Source organism: Lissotriton helveticus, chromosome 1_1, assembly GCF_964261635.1.
Source record: "Lissotriton helveticus chromosome 1_1, aLisHel1.1, whole genome shotgun sequence".
In the NCBI taxonomy this organism is placed as follows: Eukaryota; Metazoa; Chordata; class Amphibia; order Caudata; family Salamandridae; genus Lissotriton; species Lissotriton helveticus.
The window spans coordinates 306,871,907-306,883,714 of NC_136057.1; the positions used below are offsets into that span (position 1 = coordinate 306,871,907).

Below are 11,808 nucleotides of genomic sequence, written 5' to 3' on the forward strand. Positions count from 1 at the left end.
ACTCCCTATAACAGAGCTGTTCCTTTCTCTGCATCTGTACCCCGACCATTATTATGTCTGTTACTTATTTTACATTGTACTGATTGATGATATTGGCTACAAATGCTTCTTTTTTTTCCCCTGCTCACTTTGTAAAGCGCTCTGTTACCCTATCTGGGGTCTGGTTCGCGCTATAGAAAACTCTAAAAATAATATTAAAAAAATAAAGCAAACTTTGGTAAAATAGTCTGATGTGAGACTTGTAAAAATACAACAAAGAAGGGTAATTTTAAAGCGAGTCAAACAAGCCTGTTTGCTTTCTCCCAGCTTCCCCATGAAGGGGTCTAGATGAAGTTAAAATCCAAGACTCTGTTGCTGATACTCTGTTACCCAAAACTTTACTCCTGCACAGAGAACAGTTTGATCAACAAGTGTTGTAGAGAATACATCAATCCAACCCCACTTCATCAAAAAATTAAATTCATTGGAGCCTCAAGATCTGATGGAGTAGATTATAGAACCAGGTATCCAGTGTAAAAAAATAGATTCTGTATAACATTTACTTCAATTGACTGAATAAAAGTTGGTATGCAGTCTTTAGAGGGGACTATGTCAGATGTTACTTGATTGTTTATTTTTAAGTTCAGTATTTGTTATTCGTTTTAAACTTTCTATTAAAATCAAGGAAGCATGATTGAGATGCACAGAAACCGGGAGAGATGCAAGAACAAGCATCTCTCAAAAAGCTATCATTAAACCTTTATAGAACAAGCTACCACTGGTTCCTCTTTTCTTTACTACCTGTTACAGTAGAGCTCCTGAATAGGGTGGTAACAGTGGAACGCAGACTCTATATTCATAATTCCATACTGTGCCTGGTTGGCAGTGGCGACAGAGGAGCTAAAGAAGAGAATTAGGATGGGGTGTAACATTGCATGAAGCCTCGATGAGCATTACATGTCGCAGACCATGGTAATATTACGGTTCCTGTGCACTTAGTGGTGATTTTGTTGGGACTTGGCGTTTCCTTGACTTGTTGCTCAGTTCTTTATAGGGGTTAAGATCATTTGGGAGGTATGCCGGTACCCCTTTTTTAAGTCTCGACTACAGCATTGCTTTAGCAATGCTTGTTTGTCGAGATTATAGTAAGACTTTCAAAAGTCTTCCCAAACTGTAGATTGGGTACAGTTCATGTGAGCCAGGCGCGTGCACATCGCCAGCCACATCGCACACCATACCATTTGTCTGAGCCTCTGCATCAGACTTCAAAGGAATGCGCTCCCCTGCCACAGCAATGCCGAGAGCTTGTTTTCAAGGGTGAATGTCATTGAAAAGAGGCTGGCACTTACTATGTGCGGGGGAGTTGGAGGGTGTGCAATTAGGTGCGTGGACAGATACCCCGTGTGCGCCGCCGCTTACGCCTTTGTTCTGAGACCATATGACTTCAAACATGGCCAAACAATCATCACAATGTTGGTGAAAAACACATAGACACAAGCGACAACATACACTAAAGTCACAGGCTTCAGTTGAAATTCGTGAAACCCACGGCCCTTGACAGATTCGGAGTCCCCACCATCCATTTTCTTTCTTCCGGTGCCTCTGCGCGCGGTGGTAGCGTGCGCTGACCTCCCTGCGGTTATAGCCACCGTTCTGTAGGTAACAGGCGTTTTAAGCACAGAAATATTTTATCACACCTCAGGCAACCTAGAACATCGATGCCCCGTATTTTTGTTTACGAATGTAGCATGAAAGAAACCTAGTAGGGATTTAGCTAGGCAGTCAGAAAAACAGCAATTTATTATTTTTTGATCACCTTTTTTTTCCTCCTCTTTTGAGAATGAGGCTGTAAAAACCCGTTGTAACAACGAAAAAAGGGTTTAAGGTTCTCTAGTTTACCGTGAAATCCCCACCCAGTACGTCGCAGGCGCCGCTCTCCGTTTGCTTTGAAGATTAATGCGCGTGCAGCGCGGACTCTAAGGCGGACTTCAGAGGGCCCGTGCGTGCAGCCCCCAGCCCAGCTGGGGTAATGAGGCTTTTGCCCAGAAGATTTATTGCTGCCGATTGAGATGAGTGTGCTACTTGGCAGATCAAAGCTCCGGAGAAATACTCCCATCATGACTTGTACGAAGATTTACATTTTAATCTCTACTACTACCCCGGTCACCCCTTGTAATATATTCGATTTAATAGCTAGGAGTGCCGTTTGCATTTGTTTATTTTTTTGTAGGCGTTCATCATTTGACTCTATGGTAATTATTTATTTTGGTTTTTCTGTGATTCAAAGGTGATACTGAGGAATGGCAGAGCAGCACAGAAACTAGCATATGAACACAACATTTCACTAAAACTAGCACAGTTAATTATGATGTACAGATTTAGGATATTGGAACTTTAGGGTGTAACTGAAGGTTTTTAGGTAAGAGGAAGAGGTATGATACATATAATACATTGAGGATGGGAGAAAGAAGGGGCGGGTGTGTACTGCATTGGATGGAGGCTTTGAGGTAAATATAGCAAAAAGAATATTGAATATTTATGAATATGGCAGGTTTGGTTCTGAAATTGGCCATCTGATTACACTGGAACTCTTCAGTGCGCGAGTGTTGTCTTGGTTTGCGTGCGTAATCTGCATACTCTAATTCATCTCATTTGTATAAAGAGTGGCATGATGAGTTGGCCAAGAGCACACCATGCACCACTAGGTGCTTAGAGTTCGTAGTGCTGGGAGTGAGCCACTGTTAATGGCTATTTGAACAACTTCTTATGTGCAGGAACTTCTATGCAAATGTTAGGCTGCAATTGAATGAATAAAAGAGCATATTGGTTAATAAGTTATTTAGGGTGTTCAACCTACCGTTCATATATTTCAACAATTAATCAGATAAATAGCCAAAGGAGAAGTTCTTAAACACATTCGAGGGAGGCAGTGACATTACACAGCTTTCCAAGATAAATTGTTTCAGCACAACCTTCACTTAACAGCGTTGCTCTTACCACGTCTAGCAGATGATGGTGGAGTTGTGTGATTCTTAAAACTATCGACGTCCAAGGTATCTATTTAATACTTTTCCACGATTTGCCCAGTGGTCTGACCAGGGATTCTTGTAACGCTTTTAAATGAGGCTTGAGTTTCTGGTAGCCCTACACCAAAAACGCCCTCACTCTATCTCTCGCCCTCACTGTGTCTGTCTCTCGCCCTCACTGTGTCTGTCTCTCGCCCTCACTGTGTCTGTCTCTCGCCCTCACTGTGTCTGTCTCTCGCCCTCACTGTGTCTGTCTCTCGCCCTCACTGTGTCTGTCTCTCGCCCTCACTGTGTCTGTCTCTCGCCCTCACTGTGTCTGTCTCTCGCCCTCACTGTCTCTGTCTCTCGCCCTCACTGTCTCTGTCTCTCGCCCTCACTGTCTCTGTCTCTCGCCCTCACTGTGTCTGTCTCTCGCCCTCACTGTGTCTGTCTCTCGCCCTCACTGTGTCTGTCTCTCGCCCTCACTGTGTCTGTCTCTCGCCCTCACTGTGTCTGTCTCTCGCCCTCACTGTGTCTGTCTCTCGCCCTCACTGTGTCTGTCTCTCGCCCTCACTGTGTCTGTCTCTCGCCCTCACTGTGTCTGTCTCTCGCCCTCACTGTGTCTGTCTCTCGCCCTCACTGTGTCTGTCTCTCGCCCTCACTGTGTCTGTCTCTCGCCCTCACTGTGTCTGTCTCTCGCCCTCACTGTGTCTGTCTCTCGCCCTCACTGTGTCTGTCTCTCGCCCTCACTGTGTCTGTCTCTCGCCCTCACTGCGTCTATCGCATCACCACAGCATCACTCAGGGGCATCACTCAGCGCTATCAAAGCATCAATCTGCAACCATTCAACAACAACTGGTTCAAATATGTTCGCTCAATGTTTAAAGCTTTATTAAAAATGTCACAAAAAGATGTTAATATTTCACTTCTGTTCTTGGTTTTTCGTCACAATAAAATACACTGAACATTATCTTCACAAAAGTTATTTACAAAACTTTAAGCTATTGCCATTATAAATTACAATAACTTATTTAAGTATTAATTATTTAAAAAAATGAAAGCCATTGTTTGTAATATCAATACACGTAAATACAACACATATTGCATTACAAATGCTATAGGTAAGTATACTTGTAAAGCGCACAGTTACTCCATCTCGGAGTGTCCTGGCGCTGTATACCGCTGGGGAACCAGTCCTGGCTTTCCCTGTGAGATGGTCCCTCCTGGGCACCTCCAAGGTGAAGCCAGGCATCCCCGGCACTGATGGGGCCGTTGTGGAGATTAAGCAAGCTATTGCCCAGAGTTGCAGAGTGGGACCCATGGTTAGCATAGGCACCTCGGCGAGAATTATCGAGTCCGCGGACATTGACCCAAGACCCTGCCGCGTCGGGAATTGAACCCTGGTCCCGGGCCGATCTCTGCTTCAGGGTCTGCCGCTTCTAACCGGTGAGCCACACTTCTATAGGTGTCACATTTGCGAAAGTTATAACTATTGGCATTGTAAATGACAAAGCACCTGATTTCGCTATTTTCAAAACCACCACATAAATAAAACATTTGTCATTTACAATAACAGTAGCTCAAACTTTCCTAATGCGAGACCTATTGCATTGCAAATGCTTGTCCTTGATCACTGAAGTCTATGCTCCCTGCAGAGAGTTATGAGATCTAAACACAAAAGTTGCTTGTATTCTTGTTTTTCTTATGATGCCAACAAAAAGGATTCACGCCTAAATATTGTACCTGAGTTGGGGCTTTAAACAGTACTTGTGTCAGACATGAACAAACTAAGAATGGCATCTGATGTCAGTAGTGTAAATCCCATAATATTCATTAACCCCATCAAACCACTGGCATGAATACATTATTTTCTCTCTAGTAAAACTCTAACATAGATCTCATCCTCTTGCCCTTCTAAGGCCCTCGTACTAACCCCATGGTTACTCTTGCTTTCTTCTCTTATTTTAAATAGTAATGTTTAAATTCTTGCTCAGCCTGTTCAGTCCTAAGGCTTCTATTTCCTCATTTTCAATTACCACGCCTAGCTCCTGGTTGAGCTTGGGTGTCTCAGTTAGAAGTATCAGTGTGCCAGATGGAAATCCAGGATTGGATGGGCTCCAATTGTCTGAAGAATATTACAGATAACACCGAACTCAAGATTCCTTACATTACACCTCCATTCCTGTATTTAAACACAATGGGAGGGTCCTCGCCCACTGAAGTAGGTTCTTCCAGAAGTGCCAGCCAGCCAGGTGACTTTCTCTATCCCTAAACTTGCTAGCTCCCTAAACTGTTAAAATAAAAAGATTTTTTGGCTACTTGATCCTGAGAACAAATGTTTCTGTCTAAAAGTTCATGATGTTTATTGCGATGTCAAACATAAGGGCGTCACTTGTGTAGTTGCCAAGCCATTATAAATTATATGTATTACGTACATGATTGCCAACAATTATAAATAAAGTTTTTTTTTTTTTTAATGGTTTGGTGGCAGAGGCTAGTGCTCCACACCTGTACTCACTAATCCTCCATCTTAGATTTGAGGAGGATCTTTCTAACATTCCAAAAAGCACTTCTGACATGTACAAGTCTTCAGCCAAATCTAACTCTGATGTCTGATCTCGCCTGTGGATTTTAGAAAGAGTAAGCTTGCCTGTGTGTGAACACTATTTTTACACCATGTTGCCATCCATTGGCTCGGAAGGTCAATAACTTCTAAGTCATTATTTATACCGCTAACTTTAATATTACGATAATTATAAAAACGCAATAAGTCCAAAAAAGGTTTGTTTTCTAACTCCAATATTGATAGAACATTTTTTTAAAATAACTTCTTAAAGATATGCTACCTTAACTACAATACATTTAATGATTTGTAAAGCTTTGACGATGTAAATGACATGCTGCTTAAAACGTGTTGTAGATATGTCTGTGTAAGTGATCCATAGTTAAGGTAACATACCACCAGTGGGCAATAATGCTATGCTTAATCCTATATCCTCATTTTGCTGACAGTGTTTTCTGATGCCAGTATGCAAATAAGGAGAGAATGTGCACATGAGCGTAGACTAAAGTGATCTGTAGGGGAATTGTAAAGGGCCAAACAAGAAAGTGTTCTTACAATTTTCTTTGCATTTGCAGTCGTTCTTCGAATACTCAAAACAAGGGCTTCTGGCCCAGGAGATCTGCTCAGATGGTATCGATGCAGGGAAAAAAAGCCTTGCTCGGATTCTTGTGCGTCCTTGGACTGGCTGTCATCGTGTGTACTTTGCTTGTCTACGCCCTTATCGGGGAAGGAGGAGTCTTCATCAACACAAACACCAAGAAGGTTGGCTTCCTTTCCTTCTGTCTGTGGAACGAAACCATGGGGAAGCTCTCCTGTGAGCCTCATTTTGATGATCTGAGGAGGCATGGCATTGTGTACCCAACAGGAGTCGCTTTTGGGTCAGTCTTGGGCTTCTGCTCTCTGCCCATCTATGTATTTGTTCCACTGACACTGCTTTTTGGCCAGTTGGGTCAGTCACGATCTATATGGAAGCTGGCTTTGGGGCTGTCGGCCATCACCTGCCTGAGTTTGTCTATTGGCATTGGCACATTCCTGCTGTTTGCTGGGGAACTGATTGAGGCGTCCCAGCTAGGCTATGGTTTTCTGGCCCTAATTGCAGCAGACTCCATGGTGCTACTGCAGGGAGTTGCAGCCTTTCGAATGCTGCCTTGGTTTGCGGAGGAGGAGTACATGGACGACAAAGTTTAGATCCAAGTGCAAATTTAGAAACCCTGTGTGGCAAATTGCAAATGTCCTTTTACTTTCCAGGAACTTATTTGTAGGAAATTGGATTGAGTGTGTGGCCTTCACTAGTTAAATGTTCATAATTTCCTCTTACAGGAAACCAAGCCCCCCCCCATTTTTGCGCTCGACTCATGGTAGCAGAGCAGTCCAAGGCGTACTCATGGGAGGGGGTGTGGGCTACTAATCACCTTTCACTGGCAAGCAGTACACCAGGTAAGACATCACAATATACGGGGACATCACTTTAAGTAAAGCCAGTCTATTGGCTTTGTCAACAGGGGAACCATACTGCAAGGACCATAAACCACATGTTAAAAACCTACTTTTGTACGTAAATGCAATCATCAATAACAATCATGTGGAAATGCACTAATTAATGTTAATAAAGCATATTCACTTTGACAAAAGCTTAGGAGTGCTTTAAAAACATGGGACAATCCTAGGGTGGTCATGGTTTCCTGGATACTGTAGACATAAGGTCAGTTCTTAAATAATACCCCTGCAGGCTGCTGTCCCTCCATCAGCCCCCCACAACACTTGCTGAATTTGTCGGTGGTGCCCCTGCTCTTCTGGGGCTACCACAAATTCAGAAAGATATGCACAAAGGAGGACATGGGGCGCTCCAGCCTAGAACAGGGAATTGCTTTTCTGCTGCGCTGAGGAGAGATGCGTTTTGTTTTCTTTGGCGTGCGGCCTTGTGCTTTGCGTCTCTTTCCTGCCTCTTTCCGGTTGAGGGGTGCCCAGGACCCCAATGCCTACAGAATATTGGGGGCAGTTGAGGGAGCCCATCCCTTGTTGTGCCGCCTGCTCCCGCGCAGTCCGCACTTCGTGTGTGACCGCAGGAGCCTGCAACTTCTCCTTCCCTGCCCGCTCCTGCAGGCAGGAATCTCTGCTCGTGGTGACCACCTGCTCCACCCCCCAGACACAGGAGCAGGCAGGCTCACCACTACTGGGGTGGGGGCACAATAGCGCTCCCTTTTCCTCCTGGTCTACGGGGGTGGGTTTCTGGGATTCTTCCTTTGCATGCACTGCCCCGGGAAAGGGTTCTCAGTCCAAGGGAGAATCTGGGAAGGGGTCCTGTCCACGCCTCATCCCTGGAAAAATTGCAGAAAGCCTCCTCCGTTTTTTTTTTTTTCCTCTTGGATACTCAATGGTCCAGGGGTCAACTGGGGCACAGTACTTGGTCCTTTTTGAGCATCAAGGGGGTTCCTTCATTCATTTATTCATTTGTGCATGGAACCCCCAGAGTCCAGCAGCACAACATCACCCACCAAGAGAGAGCCACTCATGCCTCCCCACCCCCATTGTGCAAGAGTTTTTGATGGGGAGTGGAAGGTTTCAGATGCCAGGCATCCCTGGCCAATCCTAGGAGTCATTAGTCAAATGTCCTCAGGTCCGCCCCTTGCTGACATCAAAGCCAGGGTCTTTCTCGCCAAATCTCGAAAGAGGAGCTGTTTCCTGTGTTGGCTCTAGGTCTGGGCTCCCTCCTTTGTTTAGTGGGCTTGGGCTGGCCGATCCCTGGCACAGTGTGACAGCTGATTGATTGATGTCAATCCTTCCTGCCCCCCCCCCTTTTTAATCTCGGGAGCTAAGTGAAGCACTGTTGATTTCTCCCTTTGTGTGGGCAAACCTTTGTTCTTGCTGGTGGAGAGAAATGTAATGGCTTGACACAGCAAGGTGACAAAATGCCTGAACTCTGATCCTGAACCAGAGAAATGACATTTCTAGATGACTCATTAGTGGTACAAATATATCTTTTTGGAACTTGCAAATATGATTTTCTCACACAGGTTACACCCCATTTTCATATGTGACTGGGCTTTGTAGGCCAAAGTGAAGCGAGACTGTACTCTAAGGCAGTTTCCCTCTACATGTATAACAAGTGTCACTACAGGCAAAACAGTAAATCACACTGACTTTCCCTATTAATGTACACTAACATTATAAGTAGGGCTCCCGGTTTTATGGTATTTATTTGTTTGCCATTTCCGTCTGTATTTATCCATATTTATTTTTCGGGCACTTTTTCTGTATTTATCCACATTTATTTTTGTCACCAGCAAAAGACGACGCTACAGCTAGTATTTTTCCACATTTATTTAAATTGACAGTCCACAGCAATGTTAAAAGTATATGTCATCTGAAAGGAGTCAGTGACTGAACAGTACATGATTTTGTCCTTGGTACTAGGATTTATTTTAGGTATTGACCAGAGTCATCTGATTCTCCCACACTCTCTACCCGAGACAAAGTCTTCCCCAATAATCAGTGTTTTTTCCATGCTTTTCATTGGGGTTTCCCAACATTGCAGCAGCAGCAACCACCAGTTCCCTCCCTGTGTCAATCTCTTGTCTAGTGGAGCAAACTCCCCTCCTCCGTCTAGAACGGTGTCTTTTACATGTTTGAGGTCTGATGGGTCTCTTTGTAGTCAGTGTCTATCCTTCAACATCACAACAGGGCAATGTAGCACCTTTACAAGGGGGGCGGGGGGGTTATAAATAAATTATGAGTGGCGCTCGTGGTTTACTCGGCGACCCCCACCGTAAAGCAGTGTATGTGCCCGTTATGTCTTGAAGTCACGGCCTATGCCTCAAGGTGTTTGCAGACCTCACGATGGCTAAATCATTTAAAGAAATGTCATCCTGTTATTTAATTTGCTGTCTATCTGCTCAGCTATTGAGCTACAAATCATGAAAGACAGCACGGAGAGTCAATTAAAAGAAGCACAATTTTCAGTATTTATTCACTTTTTAAAATAAATGCAGGTTGTGCGGGCAACGTGGTACCACTCATTATTATACTGCAGTCTGGCCTCGTTCCTTCCTCTCCCTGGGTGGAATTGTGCTGAAATTACGCACTGGAAAAATAATTTGTAATTATTTAATGCACATGCACTCTGTGTTTTTTATTGAAACATTTAATTTCGCTTCATGCAGCATGCCTGTTGGAATGCAACAACCATTTTAAGATATTATGAAAGCGTTAAAAACATGGTCCATGTTTTAAACGCTTTCATAAGATCTTTAAATGGTTGTTGCATTCCAACAGGCATGCTAAATGAAGCGAAATTAAATGTTTCAATAAAAAACACAGAGTGCATGTGCATTAAATAATTACAAATTATTTTTCCAGTGCGTAATTTCAGCACATGGTAGAAGAGCCATAACTCACACAACAATGGTGTGAATAGAGGCTCCTAATCGGACTCTGGCAGGGGGCTCTAAAAGGGGCGAAGCCTCATTAACAAGTAAATGGTCTTTCAAAGACCTGTGAAGTGCTACGGTGCGGCTGGCAGCTCCGTGTCTGCCCGGGAAGGCGTCTCAGCCCGGGCTGACACCTCTTAACTCTCTAAGGAGGGGGAGACACCAGATTGCAGCAGAACAAAAATGTACTAGTATTTTCCCGTTTTTTACATATAAATACAGATAAAGGAAAACTTGTTTTCCGTCTGTATTTATATGTAAAAATCCGTAAAAACGGGAAACCGGGAGCCCTAATTATAAGGCCTACCCCAGGTCAATATCTGATCCTGCAGAGTGCCTTCTGCGCCAGGCTACCTGCGCGCAGTTACCGGGTGATGCATGTCAGTCACACATGTTCACAAGTGCCCCTTAGCCATGCTGCATTGCAGAGGCCTTATCTTAAAAGGCGGACTCTGGCGGTCAGCACACAATTAATTTGCAATGTTATTACCATGGGTGAGACGTGTATTGAGACTTGACCACCGCAAAAAGTCTAAAACAAGGCGATACAAAAACTTTTGGCGGATCCCAATTGCAACATTATTCCTAGTCGCAAGTAAAATAAAAGCTCTTGACCCATTTCCCCAAGAAATTTGAACATATGGTTTTGATATATTTGGTTCCTCGTGCGTTTCAGGCTAATGCAAAAGCACAGACCTACCAAGAGGTAGTCCCAATAGCCTTGTTTGGTTTCTGTAACTGTAATTTGAAGACCCTGCTGAATGGAATGTAAGGATTTCATTAATATGAATAAAGTAAACGAGGGCAGTAAGTTTATAATCGGTTTAGTGCCCAAAAAGAACTTTAGGCAGATTTGTGGGCACTGAATGGGATCTACACTTCTAGTGCTGTTACACTTCAGTCTTTTCACTTCCCTGTGTATCTTGGTGAATGAATATTACCCTTAACGTGTTACTAGTTGAATGGGAGGAAAGTCATGAAAAAATAGCATCATTTTTATGTTTTGGTCTCCTGACTGGCATAGGTCTTAAAGCATTCTTGGGGTTATGTTGTTATTTATGACCTTCAGTTGTGTGATTGGCAAAGTTCTTAGTAGCTAGAAGCCCCCAAGTAATGGTGCCTGTTGGGCCACTTGTGCTCTTCTCACGACTCTAAAATGTAGCTTTTCATCTGTTGCTTCCTCTAGACAATGCCTAATTTGTCTTCATAGATGGCATTTGTATTCCAGTATCCGCAAAGTGATTTTTAAAGATAAGATGGCACCGCCACTTTTGGGATGAATACAGTCCACCTGCCTGGTAATGGCTAATACATTTGCTTGAAACAGCGTTATGGTAGACACTGGCATTCCTGTGTGTCTGGTAGGATTGATGGCAGTGCTGCGTTCCGTAATATAGTATTTAATAAACAAAATTGGTGACATTAAATATTGATTGAATTTTATATTCGCATTAGTCTGCAAATATGTAATTGATTGTCACATTTCAGCACATCCGCACTTTATATTTTTCTTTTCTGTCCGATATGTGCAACATTGATTTTTATATGTAAACAACATTGAATCTATCTGAAATTTACGTATTTAAAATAAAGATAAATTACAATCAGATAAATAAAGTGCTCCACACCTCAACATGTGTTTTAGTTTTATTTGTGAATTTCTCCATGGAAATCTGCCATCTAAGAATGTCGTACATATATACACATTTGTATAGTGACTTGTCCAATTGTCCCTTTATAACCTCGTCTGACCCCATTCTATATACAGGTTATTTATCTTGAAAAGCAGATTTAGTATGGGACAGCTGCAGCTATGGGGTATCGCTCGGTGCAA

The 11,808-nt window shown here is 43.3% G+C and overlaps 1 protein-coding gene across 2 annotated transcripts in view; it reads left to right on the top strand.

Moving 5' to 3' along the window:
- Positions 1 to 11,607, top strand: part of TMEM140 (transmembrane protein 140) — a 161,659-nt gene extending 150,052 nt beyond the window's left edge. The window contains exon 5 of one of the 2 annotated variants that reach the window (XR_013603781.1): positions 6,123 to 6,151. Coding sequence is in view for 1 of the 2 variants with exons in the window: in XM_078670436.1 (XP_078526562.1) it covers positions 6,175 to 6,735 (561 nt within the window). In the remaining variant the exon portion in view is untranslated. Of the gene's footprint in view, positions 1 to 6,122 lie in introns of both variants that reach the window. The other variant, XM_078670436.1, reaches the window with a different exon arrangement.
- Positions 11,608 to 11,808: the final 201 nt, after the last annotated feature.